Consider the following 24,432-nt stretch of genomic DNA (forward strand, 5'->3'; position numbering starts at 1 on the left):
ATTTATTTATTTTTTTACATTTTACTCAATGTATGAATAAAATATTGACTGTGACCCAGTCCTAATGTATGATTACGTCTAGACAGTAGTAGCTAAGGTCTACAGAAAGGGAACATTTCGGACCGTGAAATGTGTGAGGTGTTTCCAGAACCTCTAAAGTTGGTGCAGTAAAAAAGAACAGTAAATAGACGGGAGAAAGGGAGAGATTTTCCTCACTGAGGTTTAAGCCACTTTAACAGCCACTTTAATGGCCAGTCTGTCCAATTCTCGCACCAGTGTAGGTGAACGCGTGCGCCAATTTAGTCCACTCCTCGCTGTCCTGTTCTTCTGTAGCAGTGTGTGTAATGGAGTTAACAGCTGGACACCACTTCTTTTAACTCGGCCTACTCATGGGCTTTCTGTAGCTCCTTTATCTATGTTGCTCTCGTTTCTCCCCTTCCATCTTCGATTCTCACGGCGACCAGTTTAGGCAGCTTGATTTTCCTCCGGGCTAAGCGTCACAAAAAGGTGCACCTTGCTCGGTCTGAACTGTTGCTGGTTCCCCTGTCAAGCAGTGGCGGCTTTTGTTCCTTTACTATCAAGGTTGGGTTTTAAAGGAGATTAAAAGAAAACTCTTTGGCTTTGGGTGTAGTCTTCAGATTTCTCCTAAGTCTAGAAACATCTTGAGTTTCTTTGCAGAAAGGACATTAAGTTGCAAAGCTGGACAATATGTATAGAGATGTGTGGGGGGGGAGAAAGAAAATTATATTAAAAGCAAAATGTCTAACAACTGATTTTCCTTCATCAATATAAACATGTTTTATGGGATCCTCTGGTAAAGATGTGCAAAAAGCCTGTTGCAGTAGCATAATCGCAAACCACACCAATTTACTTCAGTTCTCTAACATTAAGTACAGTAGATTTCTCTCTTAGTCTCCTCCTGAATGTGCTGCTATCAACATAACTCCAGGTCCAATGCCTTATTTATCATGGTATTCGTGTATTTAAACTATTACTTTGGCTATATATCTATCAACAGGTTTGTGTGAAGAGAAATGTCCTCATAGACGTTTCCTAACTTCGAAAAGTCACCGCACACCTGCCGGCCTTGCTACAATGATATGCTCTCCTGCTTCTCCCATTTTGAAGAGAGACTGAAGGAAGTGGTGTCCTGTGTCACACCAAATCTACGACTAAGAGACACAGGAAGACAGCAAGAGCTAAAGTCAACTTAGAAATAAGTGACTAGGCATCTGTTGAGGACTCGGTTGAGCCTGAAAGACCCGTCTTATTGTAGATTGCATCACGTTCGTTCTTCAGTCGTTGGAGGTTCCACTTTTTTGACACAGTTTTCATGAATACATTTCATAATTATCCAGAACAAATTTCTTCCCGACTCTATTTGTTCAGGGGGAAGAAGGGAGGAAATATTGCTTCATTGACCTTGATTGTCAGTAGCTCCATTAACCATAAAATTGCCAATTTGAAATTAAGAAATCAATTTGCTAAATGGAAAGACTGCAATTTGAAAAAAAAAAAAAAAAACTCTAGGATGAGGAGGTTTTTTTTAGCCATATCGAAAAGGACGTATTTTGCAAAATGCAAATTAAACACTGTTTTTGTACCACATGAGTCTGTCTGTCTGTCTGTCTAATTTTATTTGTATAGCACCTTTCAGCAACAAGGCATTTCAAAGTGCTCTACATCATAAAAACACAGAATTACAAAGTCATAGAACACACAGCCAACAACATTACATTTTGCACATCAGATTATTGATTAATGTTTCATGATTAGTTTTCAAAACAGCTGAGTTTTTAGTCCAGACATAAAGGAACTCAGTGTTTCAGTTGTTTTGCAGTTTCCTGGGAGTTTGTTCCAGATTTGTGGGGATCGACAGCTGGATGTTACTACTGGCAAAAACCACAAGGAAGACAACAGGAAGTGGTAGGAGGATGATGGTTTTGTTTTTTGTTTTTTTTTCGGACAGCGCACAGCTGGTTCCACCAGAGCTCTCACCGCATCGCACAGTTCGTAAAACGTTTTGTGTCATTCAACCGTGTTCAGTCCACACCTCTTCTGTAAAATCACTACATACTTAGACGCTCCCTAGTAAAAGGGGTTTATCCCTCCAAAGCCTGAATAAAATGCCACCGTCTCCTCTGTTGGCTGATATGTGGTGAGCGCTGGCTAGAGTTATAAATATATTTCATCTGTTTATATCCGTCGTTTATACGATTTTTAATGACTTATTCTGTGAAGTAGATTATTCACACGCGATTTTAATTTCACTTCCCATTTAGTGGGACCACTGCAATTGCGAAGTTGTGTTTTTTGACATTAGCGACAAAGATTTGCATACATTTGTGATGGAAACACAGCTAATAATACTATATTATTGTTTTACAATATCAAGGAAGGAAGATGTAAAAACAATCCTAACGTTTAGAAATTCCTCCACACTAAAACCCATCTCAATAAAGTAAAAGAAATGCTACGTTTATTTGACAGGAACCGATAACGGTCACGTCACATTATTTCTTCAGGTTGCAACGCAGACGAATGCAATAAAAGCTAAATGTTTCCGTCTGAGTTTATGCTCCGGCTATAAGAAGAAGAATTTATTTTAAAGCTATTTACGCAAAGGAATGCCAATAATGGTGGGGTTTGATTCAGTCAGCTTTCTTTTCTTACCTTTAGATGAACATCCCAGACCTGAGCGTCGTACTGCTGGTGTTGGCAGACGCACAGACCGGCCTGCTGGGCCAGCCGACAAAACACTGTTAGAGTTTCACCTCTTCCAGGAGCGAACACCAACGCCACGCCCTGAGTGTGAAAACAAAAAAATTGTTTTTTTTCTTCTTCTCAGTTTAGAACACTGAGCTGAAAAAAATAGGGTAACTCACACAATTTATCACAGCTTATTTCCGATTTTTTTTAATGCCTAAAAGCCATACATGTTGCACAATAAACAAAACTTTAAGTCAGAGAAAGAAAGAAGGAATGAAAGAAGGAAAAGTAAAATCAAAGTAGCAAACGTGAACACATGCATCACAGAAATCCTGCAAACGCTCAGAAGCTTAGTAACAGGTTCAAAGCTTCTTTGTAATCCTTCAGCTTTCAGTTTCATTTCATGTTGATTTTTCTTTTTTTTCTCTCTCTCTCTCTCTTAATTAAATGAAGCGACAACGGATGCTGACACAACCTCAAACATTCAATAAACACACAAAGAAACGCACAATCACACATCACGGGTTAAAAGCACACAAAAGGCAATGAAAACAGCAGGATCACTTGCTTTGACAGATGATAATTCATCTGTATATCCAGTCGGATTCTGTCTTTTTTTTCTCTCCCTCTCGCTCTCTTTTTTTTTTTTTTTTTTGTTCTCTGTCTAAAAGCCACAAAAGCAAACAAACAGATTCCTTCCAGCTCTAATCAGCTGAATAAGAGGATACAGCCCAACGGATGGACCACCTTTGTCAGAAACAACAAATTAGTGCCATTAGAAGGGAGAAGTAATTGCTTTGTTAATTGTTTAATCAGCTTAGCAAATTATTAAATATTTGCCAAAGCTTGTTGTGGCAGCAACAGTCTCATGGCCCACACTCAAATCATATTAGCCCCCCGAATTATCTCCGCCGGATTAAAGGCAGAGACACGAAGAGCCTTAACGCACAGCTGTACGGCGGCGGCCAGATGTCGCGCCCGTCATTTGTCAGCTTTCGGCATTAAAACCGCGGCGGCTCACTTATCCTGTCAGCAACGTGAGGGAAAACTACTTCCATCGCTACCTTCGTGTCTGCACCGCTTCTCTACGGCGCATTTCAACATTCAGGTTTAAATTTAACACCTTACACGGATCGTTAAAAACAACCAACAAGATTTCTTACTTAAATAACTTGTGAACATTTGTGTGTAACTTTAAAACCTTTCAATAGACGCTGTGAAAGCTCACCTAAACATTAAGTTAAGTTTCAGGAGCAGAATGCTTCCATAAGTTTGTTGGGAAGTCTGGAGGCCTGGGAATAAATTCCTTTCAGCACCGTTTCCTGTTTCCCTGGATTATTTGGGTTTTTGTAGTTTCCTCACAGCGTAATGCCAGCTGACTTCCTCAGTCAAATGGTTAAACATTCCCAAACATGGGAATTCTGTATGTATTCAGACCTTTTAGGATCATAGACAAGGATCTTTACACAAAAAAGAAGAATAAAGTTATTTTATGCTATTGTCCTATGAAGCATTAGAAGAGTTATTGGTTATTTTATCCGTTCATCATTTCCTACTTTTGTAGTTCTCTACATGACATTTTCTTGGTGCAGAAAGCTGCCATCTTTGATGAGTGTTTCACACCCGCTTAGACGATTAATGATGTAAAAGTACGCTCTTAGGCTCAGGTTTGACTGTCCAACTCTCTGCCGTACAGAAATGTGGTTTTGTGACTACAGAAATAAAGCACAATAATAATAAATGCTAGCAGCTCATGAGCAAGACAGAATCATCAGGCCAGAAAATCAGCGATGAACAATCCTTGGTTTTAGGAGGGTAAATTTTGCTAAGGGGTGAATTAATTAAACTTTTGTTAAAGTTATCAAAATTCATTGAGAAACTGTTTAGGATTCCATTTTATTTTAAAAACGTAATCCTGAACCCTTCCAATCAAGTTTTTACACTGTAATTATATTCAAAAGATGTAAAGACAAATAAACAACAGCAAAAAAAACCCTTTCAAATCAATAAACAAATCAACAAATTTGACAAATAGAGCTTCTTATTTCATCTAATTGGATTGTCACGAAGAATCACACCTAATCAGACGGTTTTGCATTTATTTCTGTTAAACGGAGCTAAAGTTAAGCCTGAAAGTATTCATACGCCTGCCAGATTTAGCTTTGAAATGAATCTAAAAAAAAAAAAAACCTTGTTTCTTATGAAAAATCTCAAAAGCTAATAATAACATGGATAAGGGGTGAGATTTTATTACGTTTTAACAAAAATGAAATATTTACCACCTTCCTAATAATAAATAAATTCCACTACAGCAACCGTATAATTTCTTTGTATCATTATTCCCTTCTTCTTCTTCTTCTTCTTCTCCTTCTTCTTCTTCTTAACATCTCCACGCTTCATGTAGCGTTTCTCTGGACTGATCTCCCTTATGGCCGTTTGGCCTCTGTACTTGAACAAACCCCATCATCCCTCAGATGAATTGAATCTCAACCCTATCCCTTCCACCACCGCCCCCATATTTGCTTTGACTGTCACAGCATGGGGTCTTATCGCGGGGCCAAAAGGGAGAAGTTGCCTTGGATTTATGATTAAGGGAACGGAAAGGAAGAGGAAGACCGAGATCAGAGCGCCGCATTCAAGTTGCTCATAATAAGCATTAAAGTATTACATGATATTAACCCTGTTAGACTATTAATGTGTGTAGGGTTTGTGACAGGGGGTGGAGGGGGGGTAATTATGATTGAGAGAAGGAGGGGAGGTGGGTTAGGAGGGAGGGGATAAGCAGATATATACAGTAGACCCACACACACACACACACACATACTTACGTTGGGTCGCAGTAATCTCCTTATGGCATCAACCAGGCAGGCTCTGTACTGGTCGAGAAACAAACTGAAAGAGAGATGGAGGCTCAGGTTAGAATGAGTTCTGCAGATGGCAGGGCCGATAAAGCCGCAGGCTATTTATTTCTTTTATATTTTTTTTGTGCTCTGTTTACTAATAAATTCACAGAGAGGGAGAGGAGAAAAACAATTTGCATGAGTAAGATGCTCTCGGCCTGTTTTCCAAGAGCAGCTGCCAGCTCAGCCCGGTGCCGAGGCGCTAAGAGGAAGAAAGAAGGTCAAAAAAACATCCAGCATGCACAGATACCATCGTTGACAGATATATATATATATATATATAAATATATATAAATATATATATGTTTTGTTGTTGCCACATCAAAATGCTACAACGGCACCTTGAAAAATATGAAAGCAGTACGCAGATTAAGAGGCGAGGATTAAACCGTCACAGTAAAAGTTGAAAGAAAAACATTTCAGCAGCAAACAATAACAGCGTTGAGGACGAAGTCAAGTTTATAGCCCTGATCTGTTGGAAACAAAAGAATTCATTTGCATTAATACAGAAGTAGAGCATCACAAACATCAACTTTTTAAAGGGTTTTCTACTCTATTGAATCTGTCTGCGTTACAGTCTGAACCCTCAGCTGTAAAATGCAAATGATAATCGTTTCCATCGCACAGTTTAAAGTCATTTTTATGAGAGCAAAGAGTAATGGTGCCTCGGCCGCCCCACACAGATTGAACAGAAAATGCGTTAATGCAAAATAAAGTGTTTCGATTACAGTTAAACTTCTTCAGTAAATCCAACAAAGTTGTGTTTCCTAATTGGAGGAAACGTTTGGACACGATATTTCCAACAGCTTGTGTTAATCCATATTCTTGGAATAACTTCAGAAACTTCAGCAGCGTTCTTTCTGAAGTGCAGCAGATAGTTAAATATACAAGGTTTTTCAATTTCTTCTCCTGTTTTTTGCTGGATGAATTTCTGAGAACTTTTCAAGTTGACGTACAGTATCTGTATGAGCGAAGGGATATTTCTCATATCACTTCCTCACTTTTTCACAAAACTGTGTGCTCTGAAAAGGAAAGTTTGTACAACAAAAAGTGAACACAACCGCACATTGTGTTCTTTGAATGGAAACTTATAAGTAAAACAAGCGTTTCTGCTTTACGTTACAAAAACTCAAGTTTCCTCCTTTAAACAGAAGAATCCCCAGAGTGTTGATACAGACTGGGGACCGCTGACAGGATGCAACAAAAATCACAATAATTATAAACAGAGTCGCTGCCTACCCACGATGACAAATTTAAGCCATTATGCAACTAATATAGAGTCTCTGTGTGTGTGTGTGTGCCTCCGGTCACAGATATGGAGGGAATAATTTGACTAAAATGCAACAATCCGGTCCAGATTTGACATAATCCTGCACATCCGTCCACCTGGATAGCGGCGTGGCAATCTGGACTCCGTCCCTCCCGTTTTGGTCTCCACCTTTCCTCTTAGAAAATCCTCTGACCTCCGTCGCGCACAAAAAGCGCTCAGACCAGAAGGCCTTTGTTCTGCCGAAGCTTACACAGAAATGTGTTTATTAAGGTGCTGTAATCTATCAAAAGTATAATTAATGCACTTTGACAGAATAACGTATGTGTTGCAATCCATATTGGAACAAAAAAAAAACAAAACAAAAAACAGGATGTGTTTGTATATGAGGAGAATGTATTATTCTTTTAAGGGCTGGCAGAAGTTTATTTGACTGTAGAGGTGAGAGGTTTCGGTTTGGTTTATTTTGCCAAACATATCAATTCACAGGAAAAGTGAGTGGCAAGGAAAACAAGGAAGTGAGCTGGTTGGGTGGAGGTAACAGCTGAGAAACACACACACCCTCTCACACACACACGGGCCAAGGGAAGGACAGAGTGTCATTCAGGGGGCAACAGTTTACCAGAAGAATGAAAAAGCTGCTGCCACGACACACAAACGCTGATGCTGTGATAAGAAATGCGACTATAATAGGGATAGAAATCATTAACTAGGCAATAAAGTGAAGCTAGATTCATTCTAAATTATAATTTCACATAAAATATATAACTAAATAAATAAAGAAATACAAGAAATTAAAAGCGTCTACCAAAACCTCCATCATAGATGAGGCGAGTGGCGACATTCGTCGCAAAAATACAATGAAATTATTTCAAAGAGAGCAGTGTGTCAGTCAATAAATATTAAATACGAAGCCAGGCTCATCATAGAAGGTTTTACGAGGTTCGATTTTTCCGAATTTCTCACGACAATACTTTCAATATGGAAGATTTTTTTAGCAGAGAAAACAAGATGAAGCCGTCTCCACCAGACAGTTTGAATGTCAGGGTCACGCTCCCGAATTAAGTCGTCTTCCCCCTCAGAGGGCTTTGAGGTCACCCCCGATGCACCCGGACAGTGGGGGCCCTATTGTCTGGCCGTGACCCCTCCCATCCAGAACAGCCCAGTGAACTCCCGTTTAACCTGGCTGGAGGTCGAAGGTCAGAGCGCGGGCGTGTGAGACTGTGTTTAAGCACGGCTTCTATATCTGTCTGCTTACACGTACGCCTACACATTTGTAAAGGATGATCCGTAAAGCCTCATTCCTCAGAACGACGGCAAGTTTGAAGCTGCGATCAAATAAAGTCTGAATCAATTACAGAGATATTTGATTTTAAGGAAATATTTACATACATAAACATGGAAGCGGTTATCATTTCTTTTTTTGACTCTAGTGGCCTTTATTTGAAAGTGCTCAGACAGGAAAGTCGGTAATGAGGGTGAGGGACGACACGCAAAGGTCACCAGGCCGGGAATCAAACCTGCGACGGCCGCGTCGAGGACGAAGGCCTCCTTATGTGGGCTGTGCATAACCCCTGCGCCACCACAGCAACCCAAGCGGCCATCGTTTCTAAATGTCTTGTATCACCACTGTGACGTCTTTCAAAAGATGTTTTCTCACAAGTTGCATTTATTTGATGGCCCCACAGAAAAGTCGATAAAAGAGATGCAGTAAAAGTACAGCGTGCGATTAGCTTAGCCTGCAACATTCTCTCATTGTAATTTCTCTACATGTCCAGAAAATGTTGCGCAACCAACCAAACTGTACAGACCCGTTCAATAAATTGGAATATTATTGAAAAGCCCATTTCTGGAACTTTATCACTAAATGAAGCACATTAGATAAGTTAATTACACACAGATGGACGTTCAAAAGCCGTTATTTCTGTTAATTATGATAATTTTCCGCTTACAGCTAATTAAATATACTAGCATATACCAATAAAAAAAAAAGCAATGAAAGGCAGACACACACTGCTTTCTGCAAGCGGCGTGTTTGCAGAAAGCAAAACGGCTCACACTTTCAAATCCCTCAGGTGGCAAAAGGCCAATCTCACCGCAGAAAATAATTTTTAGAGAGGAACTGCTTTACTACAAAAAAAAAAGATTTTTATGCAAAAAGAAAAAAGAAATCAGGCAGAAGTTATTCATTTATTTTACAAATATCTTTGTGGGTAGTTAAGTTTCTTCTCCACAGTGTGTAATTTCCACGGTTAAACTCGCTGCATGTTTATCAACATAAGCGTTACTCATTGTTTTCTTAGCGGTGCTCTCCCTCGTTTTCTGATCACGACAGACGGATGATCCGTATTAATGTCAGAGTCTGAGACGAGAAGGGAAGAGTTTATTTTGTGTCATTTGTGAATTAATACATCTTGTGCCGAAAGTTGGAAATATTATAAATATTCATTAACATACACTGTGCATGAAAGATTTTTGGTGGCGGTAGTGGCCAATTGCTGAAAGGTGGGGCGAATCTGGCACAGGTCGTCCACCTATCACAGACTCAAATATACAACTAGTAAGAATGCAAGCATTTGTGTTCAAGTAAAGTGACACCGCTTAATTTCATCTTTTTTTTTTTTATCTTTTCTTCAATACCGCTGACACAAGTGATCAGACAGACTTCTGCATACCAGGAACCCAACCCAGCCAGCTTGATCGAAACCAAAACGCAGCAAAGCCAGCAATTTGTCACAAACAAAAACCCGCATGCAGACATGGACTATTTCACAATGATGCAGACACAGAGGCAGAGCTTTATCTCGACGCACACACACGGGCAGGTTTTTGGAGAAGGCAGACATTCCGAGCGTCCCAGCCAAAGATTCCTTGCCATCCACATGTCCAATGCAGGAATCCCCGTCTCTCCAGGTCTCCCCGTGTCTGCCAGCCATAAATGTGAGGAGACAGACAACACTCCAGCAATTTGTGTGTTTCCCGATGCTTGTTCCTGGTGAGCAGATTGTTTTGTTGCCTATGTTGTGTCTTCATGCACATTTAAATGTTTATTTGTCTGTAGCAGGTTTGATCAAAGGGCGCAGAATTCAGGCTTGTGAAAATGAAATGTGTAGCTCAAAGTTGAACGCACTTTTAAACGTTTTTATTTAAGTCTGCAATTGAATCTTTAGCCGTGTTTATTAGAAAAACAATTATGTTACCCAACATGTACAATAAGGAACTTGGAAAGATGTGCAGCTCAAATTACATCCTACATGTTAGATCTGTCTTAAGGCTCCGTTTAACTTTCTAGCAACATGATTTCATCGAAGATGGAAAAAAAATCACAAGAAAAGGGCACAACACTGGCAGCTGAGGCAAACTTTCCTTCCTTCCTTCCTCCTGCTACTTCTCAGCAGTAGATCCACTGTAACAGGTAGAAGCTGTAATTAATTGGAGTGCAATTTGCTGCTGTTGACCTTTTCGAAGGTGATCGTCACAACGACTCGTGCGTTAATTCGGCAGCCGTTGCTCTTCGGCTGCCGGCAGCGCAATCATCGCACAAATCGCTCGCTTGCATTTGCATGCGGGAAAAGATTGCGGGACCACACAGAAAAACAACTTTCCGGCTCTTGCGCAGGCGCGCGCGGCTTTGGCTTGGTGTTCTGCTGTGATAAATGGGGGGAAAAGAACCTGCAATATCAAAACCTCACGTACAATTTGCCGCGGTCTCAGACGTACTGCTTCTGTCTGTCACGCAAATGCGCCAGTCCACTGTAAAATATCCTCTTTTAGCTGCTTGCACCCCCTCTCTCTATGGGTGTTGTACCTGACTATTACCTGTAATGACCATGACATTAAAATAATGATAATGCCATTTGCTAATGCAGCACTTAGCACACATTGCACACACTTATGCAGAGAGATGCACACCCTTATGCAACCTGGATTTCTTCAGTGTTTGTGAAGTTGGAAAATGTGTATCCCCCCCCGCCCTCCCCGTGCCCCTTTAAGAGTTTTAACACAACTGCCCACATCAGGAATTACTGGGACTGTGTAAGTGGGACCACCCAAAGACCGAAAGAAGGTGAGAGGCTTAAGAACACAGCCACACTTTCAATTCCTCCACTTGAAAAAGATGAGACGGATCGTCTTTCTCCGGTGAGTTCTGGGTCTGTCGTTAAGGGTCTCCTCTCAGCGGGATCTGCCAGGAGACGCTTTAGAGAGAGTCACCCAGGAGGCGTCGTGATCAGATGTACTTCCTTTGATGCATCGGAGAGGCAGCTCCATTCCCAGGTTTGACCCAGATGGTGGACCTCCTCAGCCAATCTTTGGAGGAATCTCAGGAACTCATTGTCACAGAAAATGATCCATATCTCATAAGGGTCAAAATGTAGACGGATCACTAAATAGAGAGCTTTTCTTTTTTACGTTTCCTAGTTGGCGGGTTAAGTGGCACGAGGACAACAACATGACCGCCTCAGATGCAAAAAGCAAAGACAAGATGCCGAGCTCTCAAACCAGACAACCCTACACTTCAAAAAATTATCACTTGACATCATTTCTGTTCATCAAACAGGATTGTGACAAGAGGCAGTCCTCTAGCAGAATCTTAGCCACACTGGACACATGCTCAACTTTGTGTTGAGAAGAAGGATAGAAAGTTTTCCTGGCTGCTGATGCACCTACAATATTCTCCACGAAATCCCTCAGGCCACACCACATGTGGTCTGGACAGCTAAACTATGAAACGAAAGGTTTCACTCTGAGCTCACCAATCAGTGCAAGTCTTCCTAAATTACACTTCCCCAGAGAGGCTGAAACTCTTGATGGATGGAACACACTCTGTCTCTTTACCTAAAAACTGAAAACACGACTCAAACTCTGCAGGCCTTCAGGAGATCCCAAAGAGAAATGTTGACCACAATGCCCAAAGCCTTCACAATGTCGCAACGAATCTCGGCATCCTGCCAATGGCCTCCAGACTTCATGTGTGAGTGGAAGATCTCCCAAACAGGCTCCACTTTCAGACTTTTACAATTCACTCTGATCATTTATTTGGGCTTCTCTGGTCTGTCCGGCAGCTTAGACACTGACTTGAAAAGCTCACGTTTCTGGACAATCCTTCTTCTTCCAACTTCGTCCATGAATAAACATCTACGATCTGATGATTGAATTTAAAAAGTGATCACATTGGCATGATGAAGCTTTTCAGTAGTGTTGCTCTTGAACATAGTGTCCAATATAGAAATACCATGTCAAGTAAATTTCTTATGGTCCCAGAATTGTGTGGACAACAGTAAGATTTATTCTCAGTTCTCAAAAATGCTGTGATTATTGTATCTTATATTTCGATCAAACTGGTATCAGACCTACAGTTTATTATTATTATTATTATTATTATTATTATTATTATTATTATTATTTTTAACATAAAATACAATTTTATATTGTGTTTTATACAGTATTTGTATGCTTATTTATTTCCCAATTTTTTTATTTGCCCAATATCAAAAAACAAATAAACTAATATGTAATGGTTAAGTCAATTTTGCCTAAAATAGCTTGTTCCCTTGGTAAAAAGTAAGCAGGATGAACAGAAATTGCGAGGTTTGGCTGCATCATGGTCAAACTGACCTGGAGATGTTTTTGACCATTGTAATCGTCATGACAGAGTTTGTTCTTCCAACGTCCAAAATCTAAATGCATGCAGGGAAAACACTACTTTAAACTAACTTTCCAATTCTCAATACATTTTTGAACAAACTTTTACCCAACATGCCAATGCAAATGTATTTATGCAGCACATTAAAAATCAACAGACGTTGACCAAAACACTTGACAATTCAGTCAAACAAAACAGCACACTGCAACGTATGCAAACGCAGCATTTTTAAAATAAAAATAAAACCTCTTCTAAAATTAATTTCTTAAAAGTTTGTCCCAGATGTATTATGGCATGTTCCTTTTGAGTTACGCCTCCGTTATTGTTGGTCTTTCAGCAGAAGGGGAGAAGATTTGGTTTTTCTGGATGGTCACATACATTTTAATAATATCTGATGGGCTAATTGTTGTGTTTATGTTGCTCCATCTCTCCGTTTCCATCTCAGTTTCCACTCCTCCCCAGACTCTTCCTTTATCTTACAGAGTCTCCTTTCTTGTCAAGGCGCAATTATTTGCAATTTGCCTAAGTCATCCATTTGCTGGGACACTAAGCATGAAAACGAGGCAATTTGGTGTAAAATGGATGCGTGCGGGCATCGGAGCATGCGTATGGATGTGTGTGTGTGAGAAAGAGAGAGTGTGTGGCCGAATCAGGGGAAGGTCCAGGCACAGGTGGGGGGACGCAGGGACCGTCATGCAAAAAGTGAGACTGAATGTCAGAAGCGGACACATACGGAGATAAATCTGTGTGTGTGTGGGGATGTGTATGTGTGTGTAAACGTACCAGTCTGCACACATGACGGTATCAAAGTAACCTTCCAGCGCTGAAATGTCCACCTCGCAGTCCCACCTCACCACCCTGTAACACACACATGAAACAGAGACAAAAGTTCAGCATTTGGACGGGTGGTGAAAGAAACCAAGCAGCGCTGCTAAAAAAAAAAAAAAAAAAAAAAAAAAAATGTAGGCAGACTGTGTGCTGTCACTTTCAGCTTGCTCAACATATTCTGACAGAGACAGCTGTGCTGGTAGATGTTAGCAAATAAAGGTTTCCTATGATGTAATAAATTAGCAGCAAGACTCTTGACATTTGTGTTTGTTGAAAAAAAAAAAAAAAAAAAAAAAAAAAAAGACCCAGACATGGAGAAAAAGCTCTTTGTCTTCGTCTTCTCTTTCTCCACCTTCACTGCTCTTTTCCTCTTCAGCACTGAGCTGCTGGCTGTCTGACACCTCGCTCTCTGTGACCCCCACTGTTTTTCTGCCTCAGTAGAGACCAGGAGAACGCATCGGAGAGGAAGACATGACGTCTGCGGGATAAGGCAAGGGAGCGTCTGACATGACACTTGACATTTATACCTTGTGAACACACACACATGCCGAGAGGAAAAGCCCACCTTCCGCACAGGTTGCTTTTCAACCCCCCGGCGCTTCTATTTATTTTCTCTGGTTTTGAGAACATTGCCAAAGTCGAGCTCCGGGGCACAGCTAGAATGCAATGATTCACAATACATACATATATATATATATGCATTCTGAATGTATGTACAGAATATATCCATCAGAAAGTGTTTTATGTATTGTCTCAAACCAAAACATTTCCGTTTTCCAGGTTTTCATATTCAAGAAGGTTTAAAAGAAGTCGTTTTGTTTCAAACGCACTTTAGAAATGTTAACTGTAAATTGGCTGTGCTTTGGTGGAAAGATAATTCATTGTACGCGCTACCTTAGTTTTATACCAATGTCTGCCTGCTGTGTTTTTTTTTAAAGCAAAACTTGCCACTGAGCATATCGGTCTGACTCTCCTCGCTCATCTTTTTGCGTAACGCGCTGCTATGAACTACGTAACCCTCCTAAAAGCCGAAGAGAGACTTTCAGGTCTTGATAGGTGACGTCAAGACCTAAAACATGAATTTGTAACATCAACAAATTCAACGTTTTCATATTAATCGCCTGCCTTTAATCACGCATGCATGTAATTGCAACCATGTCAGGGTAAAATTCCCACAACCTCACAAAAAAACAAGTGTGCTTGTTTTATAAATATCGCTCTCAAAGGGATGCTTGACGAAAGAGACACACGGTTCATCCTGATGCCGCTGCAGTTTTCTGTCCCGCTGAAATCCGCCTCTAAACCGGTGCTGCTGTTTTGTCCTCCTCTAAGCGCCCAGCTTTCCTCTTCACCTCTTTTTCCACGCCACTTTGCCTTTCTCTCTCTATCCCACTGTCAGGCAGATTTGGAGGACGGGTGGGGGGATTATTAATTAGGCATTTTTAACACTCAGTAAACAAAACATTAGGCCCTGCTAGAAATACAATCTCAGTTCGCAGTGGGAGGCCCCAACACACAACGCTCGCACGTATGCATGAGTGTGCAAACGACATCGCGCGACATGCCCCTCCCTCTCCATCCCCTAGCACAATCGCATCGTGGCCTTCGCCCTCTCTTGCGGCGCCGAGATGACAGCAGGCATAATCTGAAAAGAAAACAATCAAAGTAATGTAGCCTAATTATACGTTTACTTTTTCACTCCATCTACCACTCATGTAAATATGCTCAGGAGCGAGGGATGGAGAGACGGAGAGAGAAGACGTAGGGGAGCAAAAAAAAAAAACAGTCATTGGAAAATGTGTTTTTTTTGGGCGGGGGGGTTGAGACAGGGACAACAATTAGGTTCATTTTAGCCTGTCCTTGCATATGAGGAGTGTGTGCATGTTTTCTGGACCATTGATCCTTATCAAAGAGGGTCACTTTTCTTTGATGATCCTATGCGCATGCTTGGACTTTAAAGCCCGATAATTAATCTGCAGCACTCTCAAAACGGGACGAGTGCTTTCATGCTGAATATCTGAAGCAACCGTATTTCTAGTTGGAGATTCGGGCGACAAGATGGCACAAATATAAGTGTTGACCAAGTCGCATTTGAATCACAGCAGACATTTGAAAATCTGACGAATTTACTTCAAACTAGCCCACAGAGTCAGCCGATGATTATGTTCAACACTTTTCAGGAGCCTGTGGCTTGAGACCACGAATCTAAACACCTCAAACTAAAATATTGTTCTAGTGAAAACAAGAAAGCTTTTAAGCAATAGAACAGTTGATAACACATATACATTTTTAAGTCATGTCACAAATTCTCAATTGGATTTAGCTCTGAACTTTGACTAAACCATTTAATCATCAATGCAATGTTTTTAGGGTGGAAAATTACGTAGCTTTATTCTTCCGCTTCACAATTATTTACTACTTTGTGTTGGTTTGTTACATAAAATCTTAAAAAGAACCACAGGGAAGTTTTAAGTTGTAACTCCAAAAAGGGATCATGAGCTCAAACAAGAGTAAAATGAACCAATGTGCAGGAACCATTAACAAAAATCAAACTAAAGATCATTGTCTTGAGCTGAACAGCATCTTACCTTGACGATACGTGCGTTGACCCAAACTTTCCGGCCAGCCTGTTTCTCTCGACCACTCTCCGAACATCTGAGGTGCAGCGGTCAAGGATTTATCTCTAAAATGTGGGCAGGAGGCAGCGGCGGCAGCGCAGGTTCCCGCTTTTCACGAACCAACGCTAAGTTCACTCCACAAAGGTTAAAACTGAAAGAATTCATGTTTATGTCAACACTGAAAAAAATCACATCCAACACAAACTAAAAATGAAACATTACCATTTATAATTTATCAAAAAGTCCCATGAAAGAAAGTTGTGGGTGCTCAGATCTCATTAGCTTGTGAATCAAGACGCTCCAAGTTGCTCTTAATCGGCGGACACAAGGGATAGAAATTATTTTGGGACAAAGAACTTAAAGTGTTCAGCAGACAAACGGTCACCTAACATTTGACAAATCAGCTCTGTCAAAGCGATGTTTAGTTTAAAGCAAACGTAATAGCACGTCCGTTGTAAACGTTGATGTCATGTTGCCGGGAAGGATATCAGAAGATATAAAACTAGAGAATTGTGGGAAACATGTTGTATGGTCAACAACACCCACATGGAGGAAAGCATGAGTGAGCAGAAATGATGTCCAGGGACGGAGCGCTGCATCACAGCTGCTTCTTACCGGATCAATGGAAAGGCTTTTAACCACAGATAGAAAAACACACACACACACAAATGAAGACACACAAAGGCAGGGTGATTGATGTCAAGTTGTCTATTAATACAGCGACTAGTGGAGTTGCAAAGCAATTCAATTAGGATTTCCTTGTCTTTAAAGCCAGCAAAAGGCCGAGACGAATCCAATCGACAAAGGCAGGGTGGGGGGTGGAAAGAACAAGAGGGATGGATGAAGAGAGCCGGAACATGTGATGAACTGATCACTGTAAATCTGTTACGGATCTCAGAGGTGTCCCACAATGAGAAACACAAACGAAACACAGGTTACGCATGTGAGGAGCATTTAGGATGCAGAAATGCGTCTTATTTGCACACAATCGGAGCGCCTGCGAAGGAGTGAGGACGAAAGGCGGGTCAGAGCACGCTTACGCCACTGAGGGAAAGTTTATACACACACACACTTGTCCCCAGCTGAAAACATGCACAGTAGTAAAAAAAAAAAAAAAGAGATTTGAGAAATCAAATAAAGATTTTTGAGTCTTGTTGAGCTATAAAGTGGGGGAAAAAAAAACATTTTCTTCAATCACTTGAGGCCGAGCGGCAGCGGCCAATGACATGCATCAATCATTCTTAATGGAACATTTCCATTGATTTCCTACATGAGTATTCAAGGTCAGAGCAGCAGCGGTTTCTGCTCTCTTCGCTGCATGTTTTTTTTTCCTTATGGCGGGGCGAGAGGCCTGACAACAATAAAGGAGGTCAACAACTTCTACGAAAAGTGGGAAATCTATTCTCCTAGAGCATGTACACTATATGCCATCCGTTCACAACTTCTTCTTCTTCCTTTTCATATCTTCTCATCTATTTTGCTGAATAAATCTGAAGCCCTATCAACAGCCGCCATCGCTCTCCATTCTGCCGCAAAATAAAAAGCCACGCGAGATAAACAGAGGCCATTAGGACACGGCTCAGGCCTCAACGGGAGGAAATACCACAAAGTGTGTGAATGGACCAATTTGGCAAAGTCCGGGACAAATCCTGAGTCTTTCTCACCCCCCACCTTTTCTGTGTGTGTGTCTGTGGGGGAGGGTGGGGGGGTGCGTGTGTGTGTGTGTGTGTGTGCGTGCGTGCGTGTGTACTCGCTTCCATTTTTCGCTCTGAATTCACTTACAATTCTCCCCGAGTGTTTGTTCTAGGAAACAAAGCAGCCGGTCAATGGCGTATTGTTTGCGTGTCCAAGTGTGTGTTTTACAGTCTTCGCGATGTTATTGTTTGGTCTTATTGTGATCAGAGAAGGAGCATTGTAGCCCGGCTGGGGACGGAGATGCTGTAAGCGCGGTTAAATTTGGAAGAACCGCGTCGCTCAACGGGGGAAAGCGAGGACGCATATTTAGATTTCCCTCGTTTGTTAACAGACGGTGAAACAAGCTGCTTATTTTGTTTTCTGCGGTGCTGCCCCATTGATTACTGGAAGATCTAAAAGGATTAAAGGAGGGAAAAAAGATGAAATGAAATGAGGGAAGAAGAACTGTGTTTTGATCGATAGCCCACTTAAAGAAGAAACGACACCAAAAATCTCACCTAAAGATTTCTTCTAAAAACATAATTACATGTCTGAATTTGAAGAAGAAAGAAAAAAAAACAAAACACACCCAGCATTTTTAACAAACTTGATTGTAAAGATCGCTTCATGCTCTCACCCTAACCCTCAGCATTAGATAAACTCTCAAAACTAAATCTGACAGGATGGCAGTCGCAGCGCTCTTAACTTGGCGGATGCGGTTGGTAGGTTCCCCCTCCTCAGATTGTGCCCAGCTGTTCTTCTGCACTCCGACACGACATCTAGGGTCTGTCATGAGCTGCAAGTTCAGTGGAAAAAAACTCATTTCTGACTCAGAAAACACCAGGAACAAGACTGACCACGGACTTCATATTTGGATGCATTACTTCTCAATTATTATGTAATAATGAGGATTAATTAGCATTTAGGCAGAGACTGACTTGACTAAAACAAGACTTTGTGCTCCCCCTTTACAGTCACAAGCATGATTTGTAATAAAACCTACATCTTAAACTTGACTTTAATTTAATTTAATTTACAAAAATGTACATTTTCATGTTAAATCAACTTGATGAAATACAATAAAGACTTGGCTGAATAAATTGGAGCAACTTTTTTTTTATTTCTCTTAACTAAATAGTTTTAGTTTAATATACTTGCTAAAGACAGTTAAGTCAACATAATTGAAGTTATACCAACAGCTTTAGTTAAGTGACAGTTTAAGTTGATACAACTTAACTGAATCAAACCAACAAGGGAACTAGAATGAGTCAAGTTGAGTCACAAAATATATTTTTTTACAGTGCAGGGGTTCAAATTTGCAAAAGGCAGAATTCAGCCTGATCAGCTGAAAGAACACTGACAAATCCTATTCACTTCCAAATGAATCATGAATAACTAACAGATATATAGCTGAAACAAGATGTTTACGTACACTTTTTAAAAAGACATTGGCCCTCCTTTCTCACTTTCTATCATTAAATCACACAAAAATGTCATGTTTCCGGTCATGTAGGATCGAAAATATTATTTCTATTTGCCCACATAAGAGTAATGCAGAGGCACGGCTGCAGAGGTTTTTAACACAATAAACCAACATGTCCAAAAGTTTGGTTCATCATGAATAAAGCCGCATTCACCCAAATGTTCTTGTTAAAGTTTTCAGACCCAACATTGGCTGGAAGGCCACTCAGAATGGAAGAGGCCATAACTTCAAAAGCAACATAAAAACCTACAAACCTGAACCCGAATGTGAAGTATGTGGCAACATGTTTTGCTGGCAGTGAAATAAAAAGGTTTTTTTTTTTGTTTCTAATACAGTCTATGTAAATATTTGGTTTCATCGGCACATGCAATCTTGTATAAGTAACCTTCTTTTGCAAACCTGGCAGCCTAATAAAACCCATAAAACATAATTTGCATGGCTCCACATTTTAGAAAGTGAAGCAGTTTCAAGTCCACTTTCGTCTTGACCTCGCCACTGCTACCAGAATCCTTTGAAACTAGTCGTCTTCATTTTAGTGAAGTTATTTAACACCAGTAAACTTATGACTGATTATAACCTCTTAAGTGAAAGAACTCCAGTTAGAGCAAATCTGAGATACCTCTTTAAATTGTTGATTCAGACATGAATCTTTGCCCTGTAGTTATCGTTCTCATCCAAGTCTTAAAAGTAAAACCGGATATCTTTTTTAAAACGCTCCTTTCCATAATTGTATTCTTATTTACGCTTGAAGAGAAGCAGCAAAAGTGTTGCACTAATTCATCTGCCTTTTGCTCCATCATTCTCTAACGTTTGATAGGCAACAAACCATCAGAAAAAGCAGCATTTCTGACCCAATTTGCAGGACTTTAAATTTGATTGTTTCTCGTTTTGGATGCTAATCCTCTCAGTGTCAATAAATCCAATGAGATGGTATCCGTTGAAATACATTTTCAAACTGATAGGAAGGAAAGTAAATATTTGAAACTCAAAATAAAAAAACCCAATGTTTTCCCCTTTAGGATGTGAACATTTTAATCACAGAACAAAAAAAAAACAAAAAAAACATTCCTGCACCATAGATTTCCATCTAACGGACACACAATCAAACGCCTAACTATCTCACTGAGGGACAAAAGAAAAGCGATTTTTTTTTCTTTCGCGGGAACAAAAATTGTACGATAGCACATGAATCGCTGTGAGCTAATGGAGCTACGGCAGCGATGGAGAGACGGAGAGAGAGAGGAGAGGACGATGAAAGGATACTCTGAATGGACTTCTCATTCCCATCTGATAGCAGGACTTCCTTCACGTCAGCAGAAATGGCAACCTGAGAGCCAGAGGAGAGACAGGAAAGAGACGGAGAAATTAAACAACACGGAACAAAAGAACAAACCCCCCCAAAAAATTAAAAAAAAAATAAAAACAGCAGCCTCAGATGAAGCAAACATCTGAACACACGCACACAATAATGACACAACCGTATCTACAAAAGCCTCGCTCCTTGGCAGCCCGGCCCACGCCGCCCTCCGTCTCTCCCTGCCATTTTCCCCTCTCTCTATCTTCACCCCATTTTTATGTCTGCATTATTTTAATCATTCAATCAAATCAGTCAATACTTTTATCATTGTGGCTAGCGGTGGGGGCCTGCTATCTTGCTATCACTCTGTTCGGTAATTGCATTGTGACAGGGGATGATGGCAAGCGCAAAGCCTTTTCATTTGACGCTGGGTGTTTATCAGGCCGAGCCATCACTCCGTTCGCCGCTGTCACTCTGCACTCGGCTCGCCGGGCCTGCCTGATGCCCTTCATATAACTTTGCGGAGCGTATACAGCGAAACGACGACGAGAAAGCGACGGAGGGAGTCGAGAGAATGGAGAGCTGCCGCGTTTCGACGTGTGCGAGGGAGATGTAGATAGGGAGGGGGTTGGGGTGTGAGCTCCGGTGTAGACTTGGCTTTTTGACGGTCTTTTTCTTTACAACTACCTTCTTCCTGTATCAGCAAGCGTATGTCAGGCTGTTGGCTTTTGTTAAAGAGGGTGCCTGCATCTCCAAGTGGGTCAAATTTGTCGGCACCTCCGTTAAGACGTGCAAACTGGCTTAAAAGAAATTCCTCTTGTGTTGCAGTAACATTATCTTACCCTTAGAAAACACAGAAATCCCCTCCCTCTTTAAGAGATTATTGTTTATCAAAATCATCAGTGGTGAAATTATCAGTGTCTCTGCTGCCATTATTGTACTGAACCCCGTTTGGCAATATTTAGGAAACCAAGAATTTCTCCAGAGAGTAATCTTGGACTTTGACTATACTCTGCACAGCAGAAAATAACATCATCATTTTACCTTCTGGATGCAATAATGCTGTGATAACTTGATGATATAACTGCATTTTTTTTTAGCTAGACATAATATTTTGCCAGTAACCGTGTAACACTAATTCTCAATTTTAGCACATCTTTCTAAAATGATCTAGCTAGCAAGAGCACTTTCCCATACAATACAACTTACTACATATCTAACCTAATGAAAAGTACTATTAATAAAGATTTAGTTGACAAAATCCTTATAGAAGTGGGTCTTACAACCACAAGTCAGAAGAATATGCTCCATAGTATCAATGCTATCTGCTAGCTAACAAGTAGATGGCTAACTGACTAGTTAGCAGTGGTGGGAAGTAACGAAGTATAAGTACTTCGTTACTGTACTTAAGTACAATTTTCGTGTATCTGTACTTTACTTAAGTAGATTTAATAATAGGTACTTTCTACTTTTACTCCACTACATTTTGCAGTAAGTATCTGTACTTTCTACTTCACTACATTTCTACAAAAGTGTCGCGTTACTCGTTACATCCAAGCCGCGTTGCGCTTTTTTTCCGTTAAAATGTGAAGTTCAGGGACTTAGACATTCAGGAACGATCCGATTCTTCTGGACGGATCTTTGCTGATTAAATTTATTTCAGCTCTAAAAATTTAATATCTAGGTGTTTTATGGGAATGTGGATCTTTCAGATCAATTTAAGAAGCAATTTTGATAGGTAAAATTAAATTTTTTCATGTCACGTAGCACGGGGTGCTGGTCTTGACTTGGTCGTGGGTCGGTGGTCTTGACCACAACTCTGCTACGTGGCTCCTCGGTTGCATGTCCTCCCCCACCCACCTTCTTTCCAATCCCTTTCTTTTGGATTTCTTTCTAAATAAATGCCACTACTGGCAAAAAAAGTGAAGTTGATGCTATGTTAGGACAGGAGACGAGATGTTTCCATCCCTGAAATTATGATGCATAGAATCACATATCCAAGTCTAAACTATGTTACAGAGAGTAAACGTAATAAAAACATGCTTTATCTGTGGCATTGTTCATTAAAATGGCACATTTCTAATGTATTAAAATTAAATACGATCGGTACACTTAATGATATTGTATTAGGGATTAGGTAATGCATTCAGCAAGTACTTTTTTACTTTTACTTAAGCACAAATGTTAATGTGGTAGTTTTACTTTTACTTGAGTACATGTTTGTGTTTGTCTTTGTATTTGTACTTTTACTTAAGTACATTTTTTGAGTACTTTCTCCACCACTGCTAGCTAGCTAGTTTTAATGAGCAGTCTGCTCAGAAAAACAATGCTTAGTTATTCTGAGCAGACTGTATAAGTCTGCTCACAAAATATGATAAGTTAAAAAAGCGACAGACGGCTAAAACGGTTAAAAGGTGGCGAAGCCACACAAAGGCACCATCTTGCCACGCCCACAATTCTGCATAAAAACTGCAATAAAACTAGCCCTAATAATATTGTACCAGCTCCACATATTGTCCTTTATTTTCAATGCTACACTAAAATCTAAAATAAAAATTTTATTTAAATGAAGTTAACTGGGTTATTGGGGCAAATTCGTCAACTGATCATTGGCAATTTATTGCCTCACTAGCCAAAATGAATGAGTCACTGGCAGGTATTACATAACCGGCCATTATGACCTTAAGAGTCAGAGTCAGTCCTGAGGTCTCCTAACGCTCTCTGCAGCGCACCCTATAGGCTCTCCACTGGGTTTAAGTTTGGGAACTGTGACGGTTCTGAGAAAGAAAAAAAAAAGGATTTTTGTGTTTGATAAACGATTTCTGCAACTCATGGATATCCAATTTTCAGCTTTTTAGCTAAAGTGAACAGATTTTTATTTTGTCATCCCAAAGAGGTCATGATGCCACGCTCAACAGTTCTGCAGATTGTCACCTTCGGCCTACATGAGATTTCATTGAAAGGCATCTTTGAGTGCCCTAATAGAGCACTATATTAGTCTGATATCATTTATTTCATTCACAGATTGCAAGCTGTGCCAACACTGGTTTTATTAAAAAGCCTTACTTTCCCCACTTATTGAATGCTGTAAAGAAAGGTTGGATTTCTTTAAAAAAAATTATTTAAAAAATCAGTTTGAGATTGTGTTACTGCGACACATCCTGTCTCCACATCTGGACGGGCGAAATCAGTTTAAATAAAACGGCACAACCTGCTAGGGAACCATCATGCATGCATTTGTCTGCAGAAGTGAACATACAGACACACACATGTTGAAACCCTGAGGGGCATTTGAAGGGGTCACTGAGTGAGGTGCTGGGCTGCCCACCATCTGCTGAAATAACGGGACGACACCTTCAGGCCCCACCAGAGCACACAGCTGAAAGAAGGGGAGTCCAGCTGGTCGACGCAGGAGCATCAATCTGCACGCTCAGCTAGTAAGCGGTCACAAATCTGTGAGAATAATGATTTTACTAACCAAACACAAATAATCTGCCAAGCTGATTTTGTAAAGCAACAGCAAATATTTCTTCGAACATTAAAGTAATCATTCCTAATGTCGACAAGGGTTAGGGTTAGGGTTAGGGTTAGGCCCAGCCTTTATCCAGGTCCCTCACCGCCCCCCACCAAATCATTTTTAGGCTACTTTGCACTGACTATTATTTTATCATTAATATTACTATCACTATTGTAGATGTTTTGATTTTTATGCTTGTTTCTGTATTTATCATCAAAAATAATTTCCCAGAGAACAAAAAAGCCATGGGAATAGAAATTATTTTCACAGGTGTCTACGAAAAATGCAATGAACATTCAACTTAAAATCAGTAACAGCAGCCAATCAGAGTGGAAACAATATTCTTATTTTGTGCCATTTTCTAGTTGTTAATTATTCCACAAAATGATCAAATAAAAGATGTTCAACATGCCAGTTTAAACTTTGATCTATTTGCAAAACGACTGAGCTCTGCAACATTAAAACATGGATAGAACTGTAACTACATTAATCATA

At 40.3% G+C, this 24,432-nt stretch overlaps 1 protein-coding gene across 1 annotated transcript in view; it reads right to left on the reverse strand.

The window, feature by feature from the left end:
• Positions 1-24,432, reverse strand: part of camkmt (calmodulin-lysine N-methyltransferase) — a 111,555-nt gene that overhangs the window by 11,227 nt on the left and 75,896 nt on the right. Inside the window, exons 6-10 of the mRNA XM_008428730.2 lie at positions 20,387-20,450; positions 15,937-16,003; positions 13,304-13,378; positions 5,538-5,601; positions 2,674-2,805 (exon numbers count right to left, since the gene is read on the reverse strand). Of these exons, the coding sequence (XP_008426952.1) occupies positions 2,674-2,805; positions 5,538-5,601; positions 13,304-13,378; positions 15,937-16,003; positions 20,387-20,450 (402 nt within the window). The remainder of the gene's footprint in view (positions 1-2,673; positions 2,806-5,537; positions 5,602-13,303; positions 13,379-15,936; positions 16,004-20,386; positions 20,451-24,432) is intronic.

The sequence above is a fragment of the Poecilia reticulata genome, linkage group LG15 (assembly GCF_000633615.1).
Source record: "Poecilia reticulata strain Guanapo linkage group LG15, Guppy_female_1.0+MT, whole genome shotgun sequence".
In the NCBI taxonomy this organism is placed as follows: Eukaryota; Metazoa; Chordata; class Actinopteri; order Cyprinodontiformes; family Poeciliidae; genus Poecilia; species Poecilia reticulata.